We start from the raw sequence: 25,969 nt of genomic DNA, 5'->3' as shown, positions 1-25,969 counted from the left end.
GAAACTGTATGATGGTATTATAGAGAACTGTTAAAATACTAAAAATAGTGCCTTGTTCCAGCAGTTTCTGGTTTTTGAATGCTTGACTTCTCAGTGGGCTTTCAACACTACTTGTAGCTTTAGATAGGAATCTAGATTATATTTTTCAAATATAAGGCTGTACAGCAGTAGCACAAATAGATTTAATGCAGCGAGGCCTTGTACTGCAAAGGATCAGATTAACTTTTTTGACTTTTGGTCTTACTACAAAACTTTCATTTCTTCAGTATCTTCGGAGAAATAAAAAGAGCTGAAGCGTTCCAAAAGATCACCTTGACCCTCTGCCTCAAAGTGTCATTGCTATTCCAAGGCATTTTTTGGGGAGAGGGTTTTTTTTCCTCTACCCTCTGATATATGAGACAACACAACTTCCTTAGGCTATTGCTTCACTGTATTTACCTCTTAGAAAATTTCTCCTACTGGCTTAACTAAATTTTTCTTGTTGCAGTTGAAGTCCTTTATTCCTTCTGTTCAGCATGGATGTGGAGGGTAGGTTTGCTGCTGCTTTGCGGAAACCTTTTCTATACTTAAGGACCCTTATCCTATCTCCTTTCAATATTATCTCCTCTTTTTGCTTTTTCAGACTGAGCAACCTTTATTAGTTCACTCTTCCCTTGCCTAACCCTTTTGCTTTTCTTGTAGTTCTGCCATAGATCCTCTCTTTCTTGACATAGTGCACTCCAAATACCGGAGTTGCAAGTCCAGCTAAAGCCTTGCCTTAACTGAGCAGACCAGCAGGGTTACTTCCACCCTCTCATACTTGTTCTCCTGTCTATGAGTAAAAGTTGCCTTGTTTATGACAAGTGATGGTCATTTGTGTTCAGGTTGTGAGCCTCGCTGTTGCTAGATCTTTGTCTATACTACAACTGCTTAGCTGGTTCTTCTTGTATTTGTGCACTTGATGAGTTTTGCCTTTGAACAGAACTTCCTGTTTTGTCTTTGTGGAACTGTACCCCATTTTTGAATCATTTTTCTGGTTTTGCTAATTCTTCCTCCCAATGATTTCTCATTTATACATGGGCAGATCAGTGCCTTTTTGTAGGAGTAATGTAAATCGTAGTACTTTCCTTTCCAGCTAGCATGAACAGGTGAGGATTCATTGTCATGATCTTCTGTTTCTTTCTAGCAGTTTTGCAGGCTCCTAGCTGGGCAGAGGAAAGGTGACTGCATCTGCCTTTGGAAGCTCAGTCAGCATTGCAGAAACCTTTTGCAATATTTCTCATGACTGGCAGTTCTATCAGTGCTAATTATTGATATGAGAGACTTTATTTTGGAATGTTTTCTTGAAGGAACATTATTTTATGGCAGTTTTCCCTGAACAGATAGCTCTTTATTCCTCATAGGGCCTCTGCTAAAGATTTTTGCGAATGACTTCAGTGAAAAAAAACTAGAAGATAAACACGTTTTCTTCTCTTTACTTGGGTACCATGCTCCTGATGATCTGTATTTAGCATGACTTCCTGTTTGTTCATCCTCTCCTTGATAACTTTCCAACCTATTCACTGCTTTCAACCACATGTGATAAAGTGATAGAGGTTTTAAGATAACGAAATTCCTGCAGATTTTGTGCAAACACATGGGCAGCTTGGAGAAAGTTAAATGTAAGTGCCCTTACGTGGGGCCCCTGACCAAGGGGAAGGTTGTGGCCCAAGTCGGTGTAGTTTCAGGTAGCATCAAATTCTCCAAAGGAGAAAGACCTCAGTGGCTCCTCAGCACCTCAGGGGTGGTGTCTAGAAGCGTGTTCTGCTTCACGTGTCTACTCTTTGCTTCTTGCTGGCTGGCCAAGACAACCATAAATCTGCAAAGAACTTTATTCTTCTGCTGCTGCAGCTGCTGTTTAGGACAGCAGTGAAGCAGGTTGTGACCTTGCTCATGTTGCTGTATTTTCCTTCCTGCTGGAGTTGCAGTGTTTTTCCTGATGTCTGAGGAACTGGGCCTTTTTCCTCCAGGAAGATAAAAATTGGAGGAGGGAATCTTTTGAATTTCCCAGCCTCATGTTTCCCCCAGCCTCATCAGTGCGTGCTCTTGCTATGTAATGGCGTGCCTTTCTGCTAAAACTGCACAGACTTTTATCATGTTCAAGACCTGAAAGGCAAGGCTCACCTGGGAAGAGTAGGCTCACTGGAAAAAAACGTCTAGAGAGTCCTTAAATAAGCATTCATGCCAGCCTCAGGCTCAAACAGAGGAAGACACAATACTTTTTGTATTTTCATTGTCTTTTATTCCTTTTCTGTTTTTTCTTTTTTTGTGCTTTTTTTGTTCTTAAAGCATTGCTAAAAGCAGTACAAGGCTAGAGCACATCTGTATGTACTCCTGCATACTCCTGCCGTCATACTTTGCAGAATGTGCTTGATCTGAAGATCAGGTAGTAGCTGTACAAAAAGTGGTTTTGCTTTAAGATGCCTCGTGTAATGGAAACTGGTAGCACTTTCATTTACAGACTTTGCAGTGGTGGTATGAGTGGCAGTACGAGCTGGAGGCCGTGATGGTTCAGCAACCCCCACAAGGAAAAGGGAGATGCTCAAGGACTGCAGTCACTGTGGCTGTCCTGTTACAAATGGCCTGCCTTATTAACAGCTTGTATTTTATTTGTCTCCAACTTAAATCACAGCTTGCTGGGTTAGCCTGTTCGTGTGATGTTGCCCATGTCCCACTTCCAGGATTTTTCTGTTCTCCAGCCATTTTTTTCTTTGGTCACACTCCAGGTGGCTGTTTGAAACTGAAGTATGTTCTTTCGTATTCTTTAGGCACTCACCACGGGTACTAGGTACTTTGAAAAAGTTCCCAGGTCACACAGAAGACTGCTGAAGGATGTTGGTCTACGCTGTTTTTTGAAAGAAATGTAAACTTTGTAGAAGAGCCAGTTGCCTGGTTCTGCAGGACTTCCACAGGGAAGTAAGCCTGGGATGGCGCCTCCATTCTGGTGCTCTCATCATGGCCTTCTAGGCCCTGGCTCTTGGCTCCAGTCCTGTCAAATTCCAGTTCGATTCACGTGCCTTTGCAAGCAGGACTTCTCAAAATCTCAAATCTGGAGAGAGTTTGGTTAAAAACCTGAAGACTGAGGTCTGATGCTTTTAGTAGGACCTTCCTTCCTTCCTGTCACCCACCACTGAAGATTAGGGCATTCAAAAGAGGACTCTATGCCTGTGGGGTTGTAAAAGCAACTCAAAGACTTTACAGACTTTAGAACTTTGGAATAAACGTCTCTTTAGCCATCTTACCTACACAAATATTTGCCTAGGTTTTCTTCTGTTAGAGAATCATTTGTTCCTTCACTTTTCCTGTGTGTTCCTCCATGTAGAAAGTTTTCACAGTGAGGTTCCTCTTGTACCTCTGAAAGTGTGCAGGGTGGTTTTATAAACAACCGCATGGACATACAGTCGTGAAATTACCCTTTCAGTCACTTTAATTTTTCTTTAAATTTTCAGCTTTTTTGGCAGAATACACCACTGAAGTGTTACGGCTTTGCTTTGTTCTCATGTGCTTCCCTGTGGGTCTGTTACTGGCCAAGATGCTGGGATGAATGGTCCTTCTGCAGCAGACCAAAAGCCCTTTCTTTTCAGTCAAAGTTTGTATTAGGATTTTGGCCCAAGATCAGTGTCAAAGTGCCAGGCCCATAAATAGCAAGCTTATACTATTTCTTGAATATTGGCTTAATGTTATCTTCAGTCTTCTGCAGTTTCGGTAGTTTTCCAGTTTGTTAAAATTGAAGGTCACTGGGTCAAAGAACTTGTTCAATGATTATTTTGGGACTGGGCTCAATTTAATAGTACATGCCAACTTGAAACATTATGCCTAGCAGATGCTGTATAACATTCTTATTAGTTGTTAATTGACTCCAAAGCACTTAATTATCCTCGCTCTTTCAAATATAGGGAAAAGATATTTGTTGACTACTTTTATCTTTCCTTTTGTACCATGATTACTAGTTTTGCCTGCTGTATCTGCTAATGGTCTAGTTACTTGGTTATAGTATGTATCACTCTTACATCCTTTTAGAAATCCTGCCATCTTTGACCTTGTCACTAGTACTTGCATCTGGCCTTATGAATCTTCAGGTTTTTATACCTTACACTGTCGTCCTTATTCTTTAATTTGTTATAAATGTCTTTAATTTCTGTCTTTGCTACTGAACTCAACCATAGAATCGTATTTGGGCATCTTCAAAAAAGAATTACCTAGTTTGGCCAGTGTTTTTGTCTGAATGAGAGGGGCAGAATAATTCCTCTAACAGTGATTGACTTTAAAAAGTTAGCTCTGTTGATGCATCAATGGTGAGTATGTAATGTGGGTTATTTTTAAAACCTCTATAAATGGTTGCAACTGTTCTGTTTTCCAATGCTGCTGCTGGCTGCCAATATGATCTTGTAAACAGCTATCAATTTTAGGCCAATGATGGCTTTGTTTTTCATAGTGAGTTCAGGTGGTTATTTGCATTAAATTCAGTAGCCTTGTGTTTGGAGATGTTAAGCCCTGATCTTCTGAAAATAATTTTCTATATTTACGGGTTCTTCAGCGATGGGACTCCTTTTCTTCCGCTTCTTACTTGTATTGTTCTTTCCTTCTACCTCATGATCTTATCCCATCTTGTTCTGGGTAAGAAAGCAGCTTACCATTTTTGTTTGTGTTTTGAAGATGCAATAGAAATCTGTTGGTTTTGTAGTATGATGGTCAGGTCAGCTGAAAAGCCAAGCACTGTCCTCTGGAGAGGAAGGACAGGCAGGAGTTCAGACTAGGTCCTCCTTCTCCCTTGCATGCAGTAGCACTTGGTCTTGTTTGAACTGCATTATCTAAATGGAAATCTTGTTATTTGGTTCTTGAGACTTTTGGCTTTAAAGGATAAATATTTCTTCATCAGATTTCCTCACCAGAACGTGAACCTGAAAGTAGGTAACAAGGAATTTACATTAATTTGCATTTTGCTAGGCCAGCTCTATAAAGCTCAAGTCAAAAACCAAAGTCCCAAATCTCAAAGCTCAAGTTCTCTTGGCTGCTGTTGAATTCAAAGCATAGTAATGTGTTCGTATCATACCAATTCTTTGAAGTCGTTTTTTCTAGTATACTGTGGTACAACTAAGAGATGAAGAGATGATGCTAGAAAAAAAAAATGTGTAGAGAGACCTAGAATCCCAAAATACGATGTGTTTTGGTGTCAAGGAATTGGAGAAGTGAAGAATTGGCTGGTCGTGCTGTTCTGGCTGTCCTTTGAGATGCAAGCTCTCATATCAAAGACATGTTAAAAATCATCTGCTGTCCTAACACATGTAAACACCAACCTATCCCCCCTTATAAATGTGTTTTTATGTAAGTATTGTCTCCATAGGAATGGATTTTCTAGATTTCAGGAAGGCTTTTGCAGGCTTCCCTTTTATTCCTTCTACGAAAGCTAATATCAGTGGGTGCTGGCTTGTGTGATGTTAAGTAGCACAAAATCTGCCCTTCCTCTGTTTTCCAATCCCAGGTTCGCCTTGTTATTGCATCCAGACCCAGTTTATTTCAGGACGTTATCCGTTTTCCATAAGGAAAGGTGGGAATGTCTCAGGCACGCTCTTAAGATGTGCTACACAGAATAAATTCTGGGACATCCTATTTTAGCTTAATTGCTTTCTACTTGCTAGGAGAAGGGACAGTGAAAATATGGAAATTCTGACTCTTAATATCCCAGGAGGCCACGCTGTTAGAAGGAATTCTAGACACCAAATCGATTAGTCCGGGTGAACCCCGAGATGGTGCAGCTGCATAGCTTCCTGCTGAGGTTTGACTTCAAACCTTGACCTTAATTCCCGGTTATGTTCCACTTAGAACCACAGAATCAGTAAGGTTGGAAGGGACCTCTCGAGATCGCCTAGTCCAACCCCCCAAAGATTTCCTGGTGCTGGTTCCACTGGGGCTTGGACCCAGGACCTTCAGCATGTAAAGCAGATGAGATAACCACTACACTATCCCTCTACCCACGCCCCCCCCCCCCATCTTATTTCAAAGATTTTAAAAAAAATAAGGCAACATTATTACTCTGTCCAGATCCAAGTGGATCATAGCTTCTCTTGTGGGCACTTACCAGGCAGCCACGGGGGTGTTCAAAGTGATGCCCGGCGTCCCGGCATCTGGTGTGCGGGGACAAGTAGGTGCCTTGGCACGGGCTGCTGGGCTGCGAGGGGGGGGGGTGACAGCCCCGCTGGGCTGCGTTCGGAAACCGGTTTGGCTCCTGGACGTTTCTCTGCCTGCTGTTGTGAATGTTGGAGAGCTGAACGCTTTTTTTTTTTTTCCTGCCAGCACTTCTATTTTATTTTATTTTATTTGCGGGGGGGGGGGGGGTGTTTTTGCATTGGTAGCTGAATGCAAGCTGCCTATTGTTCCTCTTGCAGCTCCCTTCCAAGTGCATGCTTAAATTTTAGTTATTTTAATAATAATGCCCTGGGTCTGCGATGCCGGCAGAAGCCGGAGAGCTAATAAACTCCTTTTCCCGATTAGCAAATGCATTTGATTCGTACGGCAGATGGCCGTCACTCGATACGTCGCTGAGCGGGGCGAAAACCCTCGCGGGAGAGATGCCCCCGGGGGCGCCGGAGGAGGAAGGGGCAGCGGCGATGCCGTTTTACCCTCCCGCTTGGCTCGAGGCGGCGACAAAGCGCGGCGGGCGGGCGAGCTCGGCGGCGGCGGCAGCGCCGGGGGCCGCCGGGCCCGGGCTGCCCCTCCGGCTCGCCGCCGGCCCCGTTTATATCCATTCATGAATCCGTGACGTCAGCGCGCGGCGCTGCTTCTTTGCAGCAGGCTGCAGGGGTGTGTGGGTGGAATTTCCTTTTATTTTGCAACACTTCCTATTTCCCCCCTTTTTCCCTTTTTCTTTCTTTTTTTCCTTTTTTTTTTTTTTTTTTTCCTTCCATCTTTTTAAAGCGAGAAAATGGAGCATCGCGCAGGAATTCGGGATGCTTGTAAGTAAGGAGGCGAAAATGCCTTTCCTGCCGTGTGTGCTTGCGGGCGTTTAATGGGCAGCATTACCCTTTCGCCATTGATTTGAGAAGGACGGAGGGACGTTGCGTTTGTGGGGGGAAAGGCACTGCAAAAACGAGGCAGAGACGGCAAGGGAAACGCGAGACCCTAATTTATCCGTCGCGGTATCGAAACGTAATAGCTGTCCTCTCCTTTTGCTTGTCAGCACGATAGACATTTTTCAGTTACAGTTTTGCACGTTATCTTTCTTGTGGCCCCCTTTTACCGGGGGAGGGAATGGCAATGGAGAACAGGTACTTATGGAATATGCAGGGAATGATACAAGATTTACTCGAGATAGTGTAAAGAAGCAGAACTGCGTTTTTGCCTTCTAGGCAACTGTAATTTTTTTTCTATCTTGTGTGCTAAGAAATCAATTAGTCTGTTGTATTACAATAATGCATCATTAAAATTTATTCTTGAGACGGTGAGGAGATGCGGTTTTCTTCTTAGCAGCCTGGTAGGAATTCGCTCTTTTATTATCAAAAGTAGCGGTTCTGACCGTCTGTTGTGCTGAACACATGATTTATTTTTATTTATTTATTTATTTTACCCCCTGATTCCCTAACAGAGGAGGGAGCCGGGAGCAGCGCCGTTTCGGTTAACGATACCGCTCCCTGGGGCGACATGGGTTGTGTTCTTGCTTACCTGGCCACGGAGCCTGATGTCATGTTTTCTCGCAGTGAAATGAGGGGAAACACTCCTTTTTTTTTGGGGGGGGGGAGGGATGCTGGAAGGGGGGCGTTTGGGCACTGCAGCAGTTTAATCAGACCAAGCACTGCCTCCCTTGTAAGTAAATGAAAAATTGTGCCTTTTAAGTTGGGCTGAAGAGGAGAGAGGAGCACAGACCCGTGCGTTTAAAAAGTTTTTTTTTTTTTTTTTTTTTAGTACTTTTTGTTCCCCATCTCTTCTGTTGGGTCCCTGAACGTACGTGGGGTTTTTGTTTCTAGAGAGTCACGGCACTTTGAACCTCTTGTTTCTCTTAGACTGGCTTCTGTCGGGAAAAGCAAACAAATCTTGATTTTGGTTTTATTTTATTCTGGCTTTAACACCAGTTTTATTCCTTACGTGGCATATTTTGAGTTTTGGCCCCTGCTCTGTCGCGTTGATGTAGAGCAGGCCTATTGCTCAGTTTGTCTTTGTCCCCAGCTGCCCGCTATGTAGATTTGTAGCTGGGATTGAATTTTGACCCCTCTGCCTGGAATTAGCAAATAACATATAGCACTGACTATCTCCCAGGCCCTCTGGTCATTTCTCAGATATACATGGGATTGGCTAAATGTATTTAAAAAATGGTATGTTTTCTTTTCTGCTTGCCTTTTTAACCTTTCTCTTTTGTCTCCTGTTGAAAAGAGTTGGCAAGGGGCTTATCTCCAGTGGATCAGGAAATTGGGTAATGATTTGTTTGAAAATGTTTTCAGCGATAAGCTGCTTCACAAATTGGGATTTATGAAAATATGGTTCTGCTCTAAGCAGTGCCGGTATAAGAAAGGTTTTAGAGTATTTCCTGTTTTCTCTGACTTCTGCAGCAAATACGGGAAGGGAGCTGTGGTCAGACTGGAGAGAGCTGTACCCATCGCAGACTTTCTGCAGCTCAGGTGTGTGAAACAGGTCTCCAGACTTCTCAAAAGAACAGGATCTTTAAATAAAGCTGGTATGTACGAGTGTTTGATGTCAGTCATGGAAACGGATTCAAAGCCAGTGCATGACCCTCGATGCACTTGAGAGCGTTTGGAGAACGCGGCAGGCTTTGCTGGTTCTACAGCTTCACGGCCCAAAACTGCATCAGAACGAGTGTGCTGAGGCAGACGTCCTCTCTGTGCGGGCAGCAGAGGCTGCCGCTCTCGGGAGCTGGGCGCTTGGGCCGGGCCTGGCTCCAGAGACCCGGCGTCTTGGCACCTTGCGTTCCTCACAGTTTGGGTAGCGAACGTGCTGTTCGGCAATGAACATAGGCTTTCGCAGGCTGCTGCGGTTGTGGTGTTACAGCAATTCACTTTTGCTTGTTTGCAAAATAAAAAAATATTTTTACCTAAAACATATTCTTCTTTGGATAGCAAGCTGGTAGGTGCTGCCGAAATACGGAGACAGGCTGGAACAGAAACCCTGTGTGGATTTACTCCCTCCCTGCTGTATGCTCCGTGGTCGCTTTGACCTCCAGCCTCTTTCCCTGTTTCTGAAATCTGCTGCAAAGTCGGATGTTGGAGTGGGTTCAAAGGCATTAGCGATGACTGGGAGTAGGCCAGGGTGCAGAAGAGATTTTTCTGTAAAAAGCATGCGGTTTTATAATCCTCCAGCGAACCCACAGTTGTTTGCGCTGCTCCTGTTGCTCGTGAGAGATGTTGTGAGGGAGGAAGAACCAGCTGTTTGTAGCCAAAAGTTACCTGGCAGGGATGAACCGAGGAGCTGGGTGTGCTCGGGGGGAAGACGGGTGGCACGCGTTACACCGGGCCTCGGGAGGGTCCCGTACGGCCCTGCGGTCTGTGCCGGCGCGCGCGGCGCCGTCTCGAACGTGCTGCCATTGCTCGCGGCTCCGGTGGCCTCAGACTGGGATCGCACCTCTCGGATGCTGCTCTCGCCCCGTACGCCGTGCTGGTAATACGGGCTTAGCCCAGGCTCCCGAGAAAGTCATTGTGCTGCCTTCTCTAACGAGGAATAATCCTCTTTCCTTGCAAAAGTGTTATGGTGCTCGCTCAGTACAACTTAGCGCTACCGCCGTGCCTCATCTGGGCATCCACCGGCTGCGTTTCACGTGTTCCCCTGCTCTTCGCATCAGGCACATACCTTGCATGTACCCCAGGGATTTTTGCACTGTTATAGAGAGCTGCTTAATTAATTTAACCCTGGGTACAGGGCATGAAGCTGTTAGTGATGAGAAATTCATGCGTATAGTTCTCATGTCAGCCTTGCAAATACTGACTAGTTAGTATCTGCTTCAAAAATAAGCATGTGAATGAATGATACCTGGGACCAGTCTGATGCCTCATGTGAGTTCAAGTGAGATTTTGATTTGTTCTTTGGATTGCTGAAAACAGTACCTGGATATTGATCTTCATCCTCAAAGATTTTTCAGACATTAATTAAACTTTGCACTACTCCTTGGGGGAAAATAGTCTTTCAGCAGAAACAGCAAGGTATAGTGTGGTGGTGGTGGTAGCGTGTTTTCATGACTAAATGTTGTGATGTTAAGGAAGCTGTAAGGTGTCTGTGAACTTGACTTTGAATTTGGCTGGCTTTTGTAGTTGTAAAACCTTTGAATTTAAATGCTGTAATCGGCTGCTTCTTGTAGTAATTCAGCAGTATGAAAGGGCTAGAGTTTAGTCTTTCTTTTATGCCGGTTAAATGTTTTGAAACAGTATCGACTAGCCTTTGGTGAGGGCTGTCCAGCAGGCATCACAACATTGTGTGTGAAACCTCTGTTTAACATCTGTGCATAGCTCTATACGTGCGAACCAGCAGAGCAGGGGAAAACAGAAGCAGCAAATGAACGTTCAAAGCTAAAGCAAATTTTGCGCTGTACGGTTGTTCTAGCAGTACTGCACAAGGCAGTCCTTGGCTCCTACCCTTTCCCCCGAGGGCAGGTGGTTGGGAGGGTGTCCTCATTACAGTCACCAAGGACCTCAATTTAGAAACATAGAGAAGGGGACTGCTTTCCAACTGGAATATCACGTAGTACCCGAATCCTGCAGTGAATATGAGAATCATTATGCAACATCACTTACTTCCTATGGCAGCAGCTTATGCAATTTCTGAGCAGAAGAATGCAAAGCCCTGGAAGAACACAGCAACATTTCAGCAGATCCAGAAATACCTTCTACAGGATAGAGGAAGCATTTGTCTGTGGTGCTGAAAATACAGTTATGTAAGCTGCTTATTTCACAAACAGTGCTTTGCAAAGCTGACTAGCACACAGGTGAAATAGGAGTCAATCTAGCTTTCCCAGGAATGAGTTGAGGAGGCCTCCCCAAATGCAAAGTAGGGTGGCACTGGCTCTTTGTCAGTTGTGTTCACAAAGGTGATTTTTTTTTTGCGTTATTTCTTCCTCATTCCAAAAGAAAAGTGGATGCTTGATTTTTTTTTTTTTTTTTTCCTCCAGATCAAGCATTCTTTTCTCACACCCCTCAAATTTGTGCTCTTACAGTGAAGAGGTTCCTGGTTAAATACTTGTCCTGTGTTTGAGGAGGTGGAAATCCATTCCTGTGTTGAGACCCAGTGCAGGTGCACAAATATCATGTAGTGGGAAGAGTTGACATAGCGCTGGTAAAGGGAAGTAACGTCCTGGGAACATACTGCAGGTCTTTGAAGGAGTCAAGAGCGTATAGAAAAAAAGGAGATCTGGTTGAGGCACTCCACTGAGATTTTGACAAGAGACTCTTTTTACCAGATATTCTTAAAGAAACTAAGCAGTTATAGTGGGACACCACAAATTACTAGTTGGTTAAAAGTTATGGAATAGGAGTAGGGATAAATAGACAATAACGTTGAAAAAATTTTCACTGAAAAAGAAGTCGTCATAGGGCTGTTCTGGAGCTTGCTCTACTTGTTTTCTTTACACCTTTCCTTCCCTTATCCATCATTTAGGAATATTCTGAAGCAAGAGCTTTTCTCTCAAAGTGAGCTATTCAGAATGAAAATGTAAACCAATTGCAGAGAGTACTAGAAAGATGTCATGAAACTGGATGATAAGTCAAATGCAGTGTTAAATAAATGCAATTAAATCTTAACATCGTATATATAGGAATAAGGCTCTGAACTAGCTTTTATCACTCAAGAATGAGATCTTAAGGTTCCATCAGGCATATGGAGAAGTTACTGTTCTGAGGCACACTTAGAAATCGCATAGGATTACAGGAATTATTAGGTGAGAAATGAAAACAAAACATCCTTATGCCCTGGTGCGTTCCTGTGGTGGGCCCAAATCTGCGTTTCTGTCTGTGGTTTTAGTCTTCATATCTAAGATGATACTGAGGAAATGGTGCAGAGAGATGATCAAAGATGCTAAACAACTTCCATGGGATGAATGACTGGGTAGAGCGGGATGGTTTGGCCCGAAAGGTGATGTCAGAGAAGAGGATGTGGTGCTCCCTAAGCTTGCACAACATCCAGAAGACAAATGGAGTTCAGGTGTCATTGAAACGGTGACTGGCTCTGTTTGAGGACTGGAATTAGCAGGTAAGAGTTGGAAAGCAAACAGTAGTTGATGCTACGTTATGCAACATTTGGTTAAGCTACAAAACTTCTTGCCACAGCATAGAAATTGCCAAAGTTTTCGATTAAAAAATTCTTTGACGTGTTTGTGCAGGAAAAAATACTTTGTAGGCTATGAAACAGAAAAATACCGAGGCATACGGTTGATGCAGAAAGTCAGTGAGCTGCAGATCCCTGGGACCTGGATGGGACTGTCCTGGGAGACTTCCCTGTCTGCAGATCCTTTTCTCCCCTTGGTCTGTGGAAGCAGGTAAGGAGGATAGGTGAACCTTTAACTCCCATCTGTTATGGATTCTTACCATGTGATAGTCTAGGTGCCATTTATTTCTCTTTTGAAGGGCTTATTTGGAATGTATAAGGTGCATAGCAAACCTCCAGCTGGCTCTACACACAGAGCTTGATTTCAGCTATTGCAAATATTTCTTGGCTGGTATGCAGTACTATTTTTGTCACTGTCAGCAAAGGTTCAGAGCAGAAACATAGAAAGAGTTGTTTTTCTCGCGGATACAATTATAATATATTTTTGACTGTCACTCTAAGATCACTTTTGCCAAAAATGACAAGCCCCTATTTGTTTGGGGCTACAGACTGAACAAATTGCATAAAGGCTGTAAGGCAAATTTAAATCAGCAGGCACATGAATGCTAGTTTCTGCTGTCACAGTTTGGATGTAGCTTCATGCAACATGCAGTTACTTGTCTGGGGTTTCACATGCTTAATCTCTGTGGCTATGTCAAAGTGTTCTGCTAATGTTTTAGTATCCGATAGTTGTAAACCCAAAGCAATAGCTACCGCGCAGCTCGGGAAAGATGATAACAGTATCTGCAAAAGCTAAGCATCTTACGCTGAAGTGGCATCAAAGCATTTACTGGAAAACAAATTCGACATATATGTTCCAATATTTATGGCAATCAGAAAAAAAATGGGGTGAAACACCCTCCCAAAAAAAAGTTAGTGTTGCAACATCTTAGTTTTCCCAGCTAAACCTGCTGTTTTGTTGTAGAGTATGTCAGGTGCATACAAGAAGGAGCAGACTGGGACTATTTCAGGGTCAGTCAGAAAAGTATCACGTGCTTGTGTGTGTAAGTGGTTGCAGTTCCTCTCCCACCCTCAAAATGAGAGGGGACCAGATAGACAGCATGGAGTGCTAGAGCAAGATCATTTGCGATTCCTTCTCTGAATAGCTGTGCTTTGGGTAAAATAAAGAAGAGATTGCGCTGTGATCGTCTAGGTAGCTCCTGCTCTCTTAACAAGCCTGCTATTATGGTCGGTGTTCAAAACAACGGAGCAAAACACAAGGCTGTTTAGCATGTAATGTAAAACCACGAAAGAGCAGGGAAATAACGTGTCCCATTCGTACAGCACTTCCCAAGCCAAGAGATCATGCAGAGACCAGGCTCGTAGAAACGCCATGGAATAAGAGAGGCGGATGATTTCGAATCAAAGGTCACAAGGGAGCAGCAAGGCCTCAGTACTTGTCAAGTCAGCAGCTCTCAATTCTTCCATATGCCAAAGGTATATGTTGCGCCTGGTCAGGAGCAGGCTGTGTATCAGCCTGTTGTAAGAATTCCCTTTGGAAATTGAGAGGTGGTCACAAGGGATTAACGGAGCAGAGCTGGGCTGCAGAAAGTGGAGTGAGATGACGGTGCTTTGCAAGCACGCTTCCTGCGTTCTTGCGCTAGCCACAGCTTTGAGCGCGTTTTGAGGTGGGTGTCCCAAGCCAGGAGCATCGCATTCATCTCAAGAAGACACATTTACAAATCGCGGTAGTGCTATCGGCGCAGAAGGGTGTAGCTGCCTCTCCGGGCCTAACGTAGCCGGAAGAGCGCGAGGGGGAAAGCAAGCTGCGTACCGGGAAAATGCGAGGCAGCTCCAGGCCTGAACGGGAGCATGGCATGGGTGGGAATCTCTGCTGCCCGTGATGTGTGCCGTGTGGCAGCCAGCTGCTTTCTGCCAACTGCTGTTTTTCAGTCCGTAAGTGTGGATCACAGGAATACATTACGCGCCTTGATTTCCTTTGTACGTTGGAAAATGCAAGTGCAGATCGTGTTTGACTGCGTAACGTGAGAAACAGCGTTTCAGGGCAATTTACCTAGTATTACTAGACATCTGCGCTGTCGGGAAACTGAGCGGGGCACGCTTTGCGCTCAGACAGCCTGCACGGCGTGCTAAGCTTCTCCGCTTTGCAGGCTGTAGCTGGAACTGTGCTTTGCTGCTCTCTTTTTAAGACACCTCCTTAAAGAAACTGCTTTCTTTATGGTCTGTGCATGGCATTTGTGCAAATGCGACGTCTTCAGGCCTGGCGGCACTTTGACACCGTTCTAAATATTTGTCTATAGGCATCTCGTGTGCTTTGGTTTCTGTGCGTGCGTGCAAGAGTGGAAATGGTACCCAGCGACGTGGGAGCACGCCTTGAGAAAACCCGCTCGCCTGCTCTTGTGCCCCTTTGGCTAAACCGTCGCTTCTCTCTACTTACAAAGAGCAGGTCGGGCTGTCTGTGCCATTTGTGTTACTGCTGTCGGGGAACGGTGGAGCTTTGCTTGGAAAAATGCTTTGCCTGCAAACGGAGTTATTCACAAGAACTTGGCATCGTACAGAACTACGCGGAGCCTTAAAGTTCCTTACAGACATAAAATAACTTTTTCTTTTTAAGCTACAGAGTGCATGAACTCATCAAAACAGCCCAGATCTGAGGTTCCGCCTGGAAGTCTGCTGCCGCAGAAGCGCTTCGTGAAATCGGAGCATCTTAAATATACACGCAGTCCTCCTACACACGCACGCATGCGGCTTTCGGCTCTTGACTGCTCTAGCACAAGCATCGTAAAGATAAAAACGGAGTCCTGCTCGACTGTACTTCCCGCTGTAAAAATTCAGCAGGCATGTACAGGCTCGAAGACAGCCCAAATGGCAAAGAGCCTGCATAAAATGAAACTTCAAACTTTCAGTAAAATGTTTTCCTTTACATTGAAAGAAACTATATATATGCATGCACACATATATATATATATATTTTTTTTTTGCAAGAGTACAGTATTACGAAGCTTAGCAATATCACTAGTGCTCTGACCAAAGGAATAGGTAAGGCATGACAGTAAAGCTTGAAATATTGGCTTCATCCCTCGTTTGAAGAGATGGCAAGGTCAAAGAAAACCTAATTTGCCCGGGTTAAATTAGATTTTGCGAAGGAAAGAGGTTGGTCATTGCAGAATTTACTGTAATATAAGATGATTAAAAAAAAAAAAATCATTTCCCTGACAAGCCGACGTTAATGCATTATGGCAGCAGCTGCCATCTACGCCCCAGCGAGTCTGGAACGGTTTACTTCGATTTGGCCTGATGCGGTGTCATTTTAGAATAAAAGCTGCCTCCTCCCCCTCTCAAAGCAGCGGGTTCACTGCACCCCCTAAAAATCGGGCTGCGGGGGCCCGCTCTTGGCTGCATTAAAGCCGTGGCCGGGCAAAGCCGCAGCCGGCTTGGCCTCGGCAGCGCTAGCCCCGCTGCAAGCGAGGAGGGAAGGTAAACGTGGTTGTTCTCAGACCTGATGGCTTTCCAGCCGGAGCGCCCCTGGCTCTGCGGTCGCCCGCTGTGCGAGGCAGAAAACGCACCTGGCTCGCCTAAACTTGGTGGGGTTTATCGCTGCCTAGGAAAGGGATTCTCTGCGCTTTTGCGCTGCCTGCTGTGTTAAGTCCCTGATTTTGGTGGGAGCCTGCAGGCTCCTGCAGAGAAAATAATGCCGGAATTTAAAGGGAAACGGAGAGTCGGGGTGGTCTAGTAGCTATCTCTGGCTTTACCTTGAAACGTGTGTACCGCTATAGGATAGCGCATGTATGTAGTGGGGCGTGATTCACCAGCAAGATGAGAGAGAAGCTTAACTTTCTAAGCAATGCTGAGCAGTACATGGAGCAGGGGGGTGATGTACACTGATAACATGTTTAGAAATCAGGGAGACATGAAACAGGGGTGTATGGGTACAAGAGCTCTTCCTTCAGTGGTAAATCACGTGCTGCGGCATGCTGAAGTCGGCAAGCCGCATAGGAAGGCGAGAGCGAAACCCCGGCCTGCGCCAAGTGGTGTATTTTGAGAATCACAGAGCAGCAAAACAGCTTTATCCTCTAAATCTGCTTTAACGCTTTGCACACTTGCCATTATTTAAAACTGAAGCGCTTTCGTGGGGATGTTATTTCTTCAAATTCTTGGTTTGGCTCTTTTTCTAGAGTTTCATGCAGGGGAGAGTGAGGCTGACCTTTAAGCTAGGTTGGCTAATATTCCGTGGTATAAAAAACAGTGTTGCCATTGTCACCCCACAGTTTCTAAAACCAAGGAACCGGCCACTGTGACACTGGTCGTAGACGGCTTAGGGAAACCCCCCTGCGAGGCTCCCGCCCGAGTTGAGTGCAGCTCCTTTATGGACACAGACGGTGACACAGTTTTTGCCTCCCTTGCCGTTTCGCTGCTTGTTCAAGAACTAACTCTACCACCTAAATGACGTTCTTCTAATGACGCTTTGATGCGCAGCCGCCGCGCGAGCAGGCGGGAGTAAGTGAAGGTGAAGCAGGCTGCGGGTCGTTCCCATTCAATGCCTCCGCCGCCGGTGCCTCCCGCGGACGCCGCTCTGGCGAGGAGGGACTGGCGCAGAGGGCTTGAGCCGAGGACCTTTTCTCTTGGCTCAGAAATAATTTCATCTTGAGAACCTACAGAGCCTGAGCTGTTCCCTTATGATTGGCTGCAGGTGACCTGGCCACCTCGTTCTTCCTTTCAGTAGCTGTTTGCAGAGCCCAGGACTTTTTACCCAGTGTGATTTATCTTACTTTTTAACAAAATAGTTTCTCTTTGCCATGTTTTTTTTTCTCTTCTCAACCTCGGATGGAATTTAAGATTGGACTTTGTTCCACTGCAGGCTGAATGCGCTTAGCAGTTTCTGGCGCGAAGCTAGAAACGCGCATCTAGAAGCAGCTGTACTCGAGAGAAGCACTTTGGTGCGGGGTGAGTGCTGCTGTGCGGCGCGGCACGGCACGGCTGGCCGCTAGCGGCCCAGCTTGGCATGCAGATCTTTGCCCGAAGGTGGGGCTGAGCTGGCTTGCAGAACGAGCCATTTTGGTGGGACAAGTCGCAAAGGGAGAGATGGACAAACTTCTTGAGAGGGACGCCTGCTCTGAATTTATCTGCAGACTACCAGTGACTTTATCAAGGGGAAGCAAAGCAGCAGGAGGAGGTGCTCATCAGGCTTGCAGAAGATGGGAGATCAGATAGGAGGGTATACTGTTCTTGAAGTTCTTTTAAGGATAATATGTACATAGTTAAAGAACCGACGTGTTTTGCTACATTGATCTTGAAAGTATTAAACTAAAGGACTGGGATGGTCCCAACTAGGTGGAGCTCTGAGGAAGCAGGTGCAAACCATCCTTGGGTGGTTTGGTACACCAGTATCGCTGTACTTTGGTTCCCTAACACCTTGTCTCAAGGGTTTGCATGGGAATCCTGAGCTTGGAGACTGTAGCAGACCGAGGAACCATGACCAGACGCTACCTGTATCAGAGCTGGGAAACTGCTGAGGGTCGGTCTATTAAAGGCTATGTAGTAACCATGAAGAGACAGTTCTTTGCTGTAAAAAGTCTTGACAAATTTTGATCTTCAGGCTTTTCTGTATTTTTTTTTTTTAAGTGTCTGTTCACCAGGCAATTCTTGCAATAGGTTACTGAGGAAAAAATTCATGCCTTCCAAGTGAAGCAGGTCTTGCACTGCGTGAGTGGACTTTCTGTTGGAATCATTTTTCTTCTTTTATATAGTAATTGTTTACTAAGTAACAGCAATCATTTGTGTAAGTTAATTATCAGCTCACCTTTGTAAAAGCACTTTGTGAAAATACTTAAATTTGATAACTGTTCTTTTTTTCCTCTCATTCCAGGTACTGGGTCTACATGTTGTATCTGAATTGTGTTGTGCTAATTCTCTAACTACCAAATCAGACTGTCGTCTTGATGCACCCTCACAGCATCATGGCCAGTACTCAGGAGCGCCTGAGCTTGTCTTCCTCTCCAAACTCAATCAGCAAAGCTTTCTGTGAAGATAAAGACTGTAGTAGGATACACGATGAACACGCACCGTCGGGAAACCACCCGTCGCCCGAACTCATAGAGGACGTGCGCGAGAAGGGCTTGCTGCAGGCAGACCTCATAGAAAACATGAACAGCCCAGTGACTGCAGCAGTGCTGACCAGCATCAGTGAGGACTCTAGGGACCAATTTGAGAACAGCGTGCTGCAGCTGAGAGAGCAGGATGAACCCGAAACACCCATTCCTCAGGGCAACAGGAACACTATGGATGGAGAAAACAACACTGGAGCAGACGATGTTAAAGTCCAGTTCAGCAGATCAGGCAGTGGGAGTGGTGGATTTCTTGAGGGACTTTTTGGCTGTCTGAGGCCGGTGTGGAACATCATAGGCAAGGCATACTCCACGGACTACAAATTGCAACAGCAAGGTAAGCAGGGGAGCAAGCCTTCATTTTTTTTCTGGGGGAATATGTGAAAATGAGGAAATCAGCCCTGGACCTTTCCCCAGCTCCCTATGTGACCATTTTTGTCTTGCTGCTCTCTTACGGGTTTGCAAAGAGAAATCCTGTATGTACATCCAACAGCTATCATCTGCAGCAATGGCAGCTAGTGATGGAGGAAAAAACTGCATGTTCTAGACCATGCCTTGGACCGTTGTGACAGTCTGAAGTTGAACCAAGCATTTGTGTAAGTGAGGATTAGAAATAATTGTGGCAAACACAGGGGTCATACCAACTACTTTGCGTTTGCAGTCTTCTCATGCCAGATGAACTTAACCTCCTGCACATGTGTGTGAAGGCTGTCTGCAGCTGAGTGCCAAATAGCAGAAGTATTGCTTATCTGTGAGCATGTTACTTCTGTGTCTTTTTGTCAGGAATCAATTCACTGTTTATAATGTCCATTTTCTATCTTTCTAGCACCTACATAGGAAAGTTTTCATTAATGCTTACATTTTTTTCATGGAAATAAGTGTATATATATATATATATAAAAAAAAAAAAAGGTGACGGGTATAGTTTGGGACTAAATAATGTCCCAAATAATCACATACTTATCTCTTTAGTGGCTACTGAAAGCTTAAGAACTGAGTGCGTAATGCCTTTGGTGTCTAATTTCTCCCCTAGCATAGGGGGAGGGAAATGGCAGATGGGAGTAGAACAAGCTGTTGTTTGGAGGAGCTGAAACGGTTGGGGTGCCTGCTTGCTGAGAACGGGAGCAGCCCGGCCACCGTGCCCCTGCCGGGAGCAGAACTCTCCTGTGTGCGGCCGTCGTCGTGGCTCAGTGTTAGTAAAATGGTTTTCTGACGCAGAACTGTTGGAAAACCAGTCGTTAGCTTTTGAGATGGTTTTGTATCTGAAAGCCAGAGTTTTGATGGGAAACAGTTCTTAACATGAAGCTTTATGATTTTCTTTAGGGACTGAGTATGTTCTCTATATTGAGTTAGAATTGGGCCCAAGACTAATCCCCTAAAGAGGCAAGAGGGCATGCTCATAAGTCAAAACAGCAGGGGTCTGCATAGAAAAACTTCATGTACAAACTCTGAAATATATACAAAATCTGCTAGTTGGACATATAAATGTAACTGTGACCATCAGTGCTTCTTGCCCAGCCATCCGATACTTGCCTTGGACTTGCCAAAGGCTGCCCGAGCCCTACGTTTCTGCATACAGCAATACCAAATCCTCTCTGAACCCAAAGCAATGGGGTTACGCTTGGCAATGGTTAGTTTTTGAAACAACAAAGCTGTTATATAGCATGCTGGGTTGATATAGACCTAGCATAAATAAAAAATGCGACTGCAGATCCCTTGGGGAATTAACAGCACTAGAGGATTGCACACTATGCAGAGTTGAATGTGGTTCGTCTTGGAAGAGGAAGCGCCTGGTTGGAAGTGTCTGCGCCTCTCTCGTAGAGGAAGCTGAGCTTCTGAATAGTCAAATATCATTCTGAGGCATCATGGTATGAGTATATCTGTGTCATGCTGCTTTGGTTTGTATGCCAAATTTCTTTTATGTTAAAGTTGAAATTTTCCAAGGAAAGGACATGCTTTCTCTCCCCCCCCTCCTCCCCCCGGCAGCAAATAGTAACAGTTTTATATTAGAAACTGTTATGATGAAGAGAATGCAAAGTGCAGTGTGTTTATTGTTCTCAAATGAATATTCATAATTCAGGGTCTTCAGCCCCTAATTTCTCCTTTTTTTTTTTTTTTTTTTTTTAATTATTTTCATGAAACCTAGGAATCCAGATTTTTACGTGGTCTTTCAGAGCAAAAACTATACAATCCTTAACACTGGAAGTTCCGATTCTGAATTGCCTTGATGTTTGAGGGCCGTATCATACTGCAAATGCACCTTGCTTGCTGTGATTCCTGGCTCTGTGTAGATTGCTTTAAAAGTCTGGATCCCTCTTTATAATAAGATAATAGAAAAGATTTAAGCACTAATTCATGAAAGTGAATTGCTGAGAACGTCATTGTATTTAGGGGATCTGCGCGGAGCTCCTGTTGGTACGTGCGTAAGTACTCTGCCGTTCTCAGTGTCGTGTGTTCAGAGCTCCAAATTCCTGCATGCTCTGCAGGTCGCTCCAGCGTAGAACATGTTGTATTAAGCCCTTCCTGAAAGGACAATTTTGAGACAACTACAGACGTGTCAGGGATGGAGATTAATTTGCCTCTCCTGTGTGTGGCCTGTGTGGTTTAGATGCTTCTCTGAAGTCTTCTCTGTCATAAAGGAATGTGAAATAGGGACACTTTTCTTCGAGGAGCTGTTCAACTGGACAGGTCACTGGTGTCAGTGGAGGAGTACTGCTCTTTCCAGTGGTGAAGCTTGTTGACCTCATTCTGTGCTGAAGCTTGAGGGCTTTGTCAAATATCCATATTCTACTCTCCAGATGACCTCGTTCTTGTTTGCTGCCACCGTGCCTGTGCGTTTCATTTGCTGCTGGTCATGAACTACTCATTCAGTAACTGATGTTTGGGATTTATTTTTGCTGTCTCTTAGCAAGAATGCAGTGGATGCTTGGTTTGACTTTGTGCAAGTGTTGTGGATTTGTTCAGAGAAGACAGCCTGAGGAAATGTCTCTGGCCCTTTCAGCAGTAGAGGGAGGTTTGGCATGGTTTCATTCTCAGGCGAGCTTATTCTCACGTTTTGGGGGTCCTACAGATCTGTGCAGATGAACTTCCCCCTCTTCATGAATGACTACTATGAGTTGGAGGAGTGGAGTTGGCTGCCACAGCCCTAGACCTCAGCTCGTTTTTGATTCACTGTGTTGAGGCTGTGGAGCACCTTAGAGATACCTGGAGCTTGCTCTGCGCTTGCATGGGAGGGCAGTGGATGACATGCATAACATGCTTTTCTGGATCTACAGTGTAGTACTACCCCTACCAGCTTGTCCTTGGGCCCTGCAGGTGTTGTGTCCAGGTACCCATGTCACAGTGGTACAACTAGCCAAGCTAAGACAGACAGACTGAGGCAAGGTAGCAGGACAGGAGCCTCCCTGGGCTGGCTGGAGAGACAGGTGAGCACTGCTCACGGCACTGCTGTGGGAGGGGTTACGTTCTTCAGCTAATCCAAGAACACTCCTTCATGCTGGGCTGAATCACTGACTGGAGGAGGTTTTGGTCCTTAAGCCATGAGACACCATGTTGCCTGCAGATGCTTTCTAGTCCTTTTGCTGCTCACCAGCATTCCTGCTTGCCTGGTCTGGTCACCTTCAGGCAGCTGCTCCCCTTCTGTGAGCAGAAGTTGCCCAAACACTAAGATATGGTGGTGGTAGTGGTGTGGTCATAGAAAGTAAAGGAGAAGTAGATTTCAAGTCATTGGAAAACGGCTAGTACTTGGGTCCACACTGCCTACGAGGCTTGACTAGTGACTGGGTGATTGGTGAAAAGGATAGGAAGGAGAAATAACTTTTAAAAGACCGCACATTCTCTTCTTCCTGAAATTATTTCTTGGGTTTCCTCAGTGCTTGAGATTATCATCAAGGGTTGTGTTTTTCTTGAGGTTTGTTCAGCTGGACGTTGGCTTGCTGCAGAGGGGTCTGTGTGAGCTGATTAAGCAGTGCTAGTTGCTGTTATTAGTTGTTAATGTAGGGAGTGTCTGCTTTTGTATTGCTTGGACCCTCAGTTAATTCTCTGAGGTTTAAAAGCATTGGTTTTTACCCAGAAATTCACTTTTAACTGTATTTTTCCAGTTGTTTACCCAGGTGTTAAAGACTGTTGGTGGATGCTTTCATGGAGATGTACTCAGTTTTTCAGTTTGCCTCTACTGGTTGTTTGATTTGGGTTATCAGAATTTCAGCACTTTACAGTAAGACTTGTGTTTTCTATAGGCTCCTTAGACTCCTGAACCATTTTCTTTGAATTTACAATCTATTTGCATGAGTTGCTTTCACCTTCCTTTCCATTAGTTGCAAATTTACCATCACTGTGTTCATTTATGTGTAAACTTGGAGAGCAGGGTGCTTTCTAAAGTGTGCGTGTTTTTGTTCATGGCTTTTTGGAAATCGGTGATGCTTTTTGTCTTAGTGCCAATGCTGGTGAGTGGCCAGCCCTGGCTAACAACAAAAATTTGTTTCAAATAGGTTGACTCCGTGGCTCAGCTTGCTTGTCTGCTCCAGCGTTTCCTCCCCATGGAAAACACATTCCTGTCGTTCTGCTTCGATAGTTCTTAATTGCCTTAGAAACGCAAGCTCTTGGTCTAATTTCCTATTGCTACTATGCTTTAACTTATTTAGGGGAAATCTCTCATAGGTTTGTTTAGGGAGAGTCTGGAGTAAAAACTGCCTCAGCATGGTGGAAGATGTCCACCTCTTTCATCTGATGGAGGACGCTAAGTGTTAGGAGAGCTATAGCAAGCCCTGAACCTGTGCGGTCTCGGAAGATGTTTAGCCAAGCAGTGTCACACACTTCTGAAACTGGGCTAACAGAGCAGCCTCGTCTTGATTAGTGTGTCCAGACATGTCTCTGGGCCACTTCTGTCGTTAAAGTGTTACTCTTCTAGACAGGCCTCAGCACACTGCGTTAACTGTGGTTATTCATCATAGCCATGTACCCAAGTTCTTGCAGCTGGTTTAGGCAAGTCAGTTTGGTTTCAAGTTGTTAGGTATTATGGGCCGTTGAGGATGGATTTGTATAGGCGGTGGGGGAGCTTTATAACCTGCTCTCCAGGTTTATGGTCTTGACTCTCAGCTGTACTTGCTTCTCTCTCCAGTGGTGGGCTGTGAGCCCTCTCTTTTCCAGCCTTTCCTGTTACCCCCCTCAGTGGAACTGATGAACTCGATTTTTTGGCATTGAACCTTGCCAAGGTGTCCTTGAGGGTAGTTCTGAGGAGCTGTAGGGAGCATGTACCTGGAGTAATTTATAAATGTTTCTTAAATAATAATTAAATTTGTGCTGTAGTGGAAAATACAGATTTGCACCGCTTATGCTGACAAACCCCGTTTTTTCAGCTGAATGTAGTCCACTGCTTTTCTCGTCCAGCCTCAGTTTCTTTGGGAAGCTTTTCAGTGCTCGTTGTGTTATGTGAGCCAAATTCATCTGTGATACTGACTGGCTGTAAATGCAGTGGCACTCTCCTGTACAGTGAAAGGTTTTTTTTAATGGATTTTTGTCTTATTGTGGTGGTATATGGGCTGACTCTTTGGTTGTCTTGAATTTTTGGAAGCTGTGACTGTGAGTGCTGCTGCCCCAGAACCTCTTTACCAGGAGAAGTGCTCAGGATTCAGGGAGCAGGTGGGATGTTCAGACTTGCCCCATCAGGAAAGGGTCTTTCTCACCAAGTGTACACTGAGTTACTTTGCAGGACCAAGCTATGAGCTTTTGCTTGCTTTGTTTGCAATCTCTCTCTGCTTTCCCCATTGCAAAGGGCAAGAGGTGGTATTAAGAGACAACTAAGGCTCCTAAGTGATATCAGCATAGTTACCCATTACCAGGCACAAACTCTGGGTGCTTCAGGGAAATAAATGACAGTCATGTGCCTTTGGTAGGAAAGGCAGTCTTTTCCCATGCAAAGAAACAGCTATTTCATTACAATGGAATAGTTCCAGTGCTGCTTGACTAAAAATACTGTTCATCAAGGAACACAGAACATCAGCTGAACAGGCCGCTGTCTTTGAGAAGCAATCTATTTGTGAGTTAAAAATAAATGCAGATCCTCTCTCAATTTCTCTGTAAAGGTATTCTTTCCTTATTTAATTCAAGAACTGTCTTAAATACTGATTATGAGCATTTTGACAGAAATTATTCAAGTTGTTTGGTGAAGAATACTGCTTATTTTAAAAAACTGGAATGTCCTGTGGTCAAGATACTGGTAGTAGCATATGGAAAGCATATTTCATGGATCAGTTAATGGTGATATCTTAGGATGAGATGCAACAGAGAAGTACACATTTGTTAGGTGGGCAGTATAACCTTCATGAGGCCTGTTGTGGCATTCTTGAAAACTGAAGATAGGGATCGACCACTGCATGTCCCCAAGTGCTGCGCGTTGCTTAGTTATCCTGCCTTGCAGCTGAGAGCTACGTGCTCTCTTCTGCTTTCCATGTTCTTGTTCAGTGCAAGGTTGCAAGCGCACGTCTGTGTGAAAAATACTTGTGTGTGTGTGAAGAAACATATGCTGAAGACTAGACTTTGTCCTGCCAAGTCAAAGGGAGTTTTTAGCTGTAGATTAACACTGGTGTTTTCGCAGTTTGGTGAGCAGCATGGGCCCCGAGCTCTGTGTCTGGGTGGGAGCTGGCTTTCCTCAGCCGTGCCTGAAGAGCAGTCGCTCGGAAGGAGGAGCACAGCCGGTGTCTGAGGGTCACAGGAGTGACTTGGGGAGAGCTTTGAATCCGAATCAGTCCAGCGAGAGCTGGGGACTGTAGGTTTCTCCCCAGCAGTGGCAGTGTCTAGGATGGGTGCTTTTGCGTGATGCCAGCTGTGGGTGGTCTTAACACCCCAACAGCTCACTGAGTGCGTGAAAGAGAGGAGGACGTGTCTTCACGGTGATCGGAAACAGGGCTCTGTACGGGCATGACTTTATTTCAGAAATAAATGGACTAACTCTTACTGCTACTACTAAATAAATTTGTGCTCTAAGCTCAAATGTCTATTGAGTTATAGTAAAGAAATTGTTCACCTTTTATCTTACTGTTTGTGTGATGTTAAGGTAATTTAAAGATAACTTGCAATCATCAAGGTTTTCTGTTGTGATGGGCACAGCTGTCTTTAAACAGTTTGAACCGTGTGATTGGACCTCCCTAGCAGTACCCCAACAGGATGCATGCGGGTACCTGAGAGGAGGAGTCTCCTCCTTAAGATCCTCTTGCCTGTTTGATAATACACAATGTGGGTGTGGGAAGAACCTCTTTCAGAGACACATAGTGGTGGCTAACGGGCATTGGGCTGGGTAACTTGGTGATTGCTGGTCTGGATTTTACAACCTGCCCCCTCTGCCTTTCCTTTTTGTTTCCTATTGTTATCCTGCCTCTGGGGAAAAACACCGTATTTTTACCTAGTAGTGAATGTTAAACGTTTCTTCTCATCTGTGCTTTTCAAGAGGGTCATGTGCTTAGTAACATATCACCATCCTTGAGTTTTGGAGTAGAAGAACGCTCCCTAAGTTGCAAATACAGTGTCTCAAGCATGTTAAGTTGTTCCTTGCCCTGGAGTGACTCACCCAAATGTTGAAAAGAGGTGGTGTGCTC

The 25,969-nt window shown here is 44.8% G+C and overlaps 1 protein-coding gene across 5 annotated transcripts in view; it reads left to right on the top strand.

The window, feature by feature from the left end:
* Window positions 1-25,969, top strand: part of MAP3K13 (mitogen-activated protein kinase kinase kinase 13) — a 74,629-nt gene that overhangs the window by 28,127 nt on the left and 20,533 nt on the right. For 4 of the 5 annotated variants that reach the window (XM_085303909.1, XM_085303910.1, XM_085303911.1 and 1 more), the window contains one exon: window positions 18,140-18,714. In XM_085303909.1, the coding sequence (XP_085160035.1) occupies window positions 18,213-18,714 (502 nt within the window). In that variant the 5' untranslated portion in view covers window positions 18,140-18,212. Of the gene's footprint in view, window positions 1-6,906; window positions 6,972-18,139; window positions 18,715-25,969 lie in introns of those variants that run through there. The other variant, XM_085303912.1, reaches the window with a different exon arrangement.

The sequence above is a fragment of the Rhea americana genome, unplaced genomic scaffold (genome assembly GCF_003343005.1).
Source record: "Rhea americana isolate MKP2758 unplaced genomic scaffold, rheAme1 scaffold_200, whole genome shotgun sequence".
Taxonomy (NCBI): Eukaryota; Metazoa; Chordata; class Aves; order Rheiformes; family Rheidae; genus Rhea; species Rhea americana.
The sequence above is the reverse complement of the archived record's forward strand: the minus strand, read 5'-3'. Positions and strand labels throughout refer to the sequence as shown.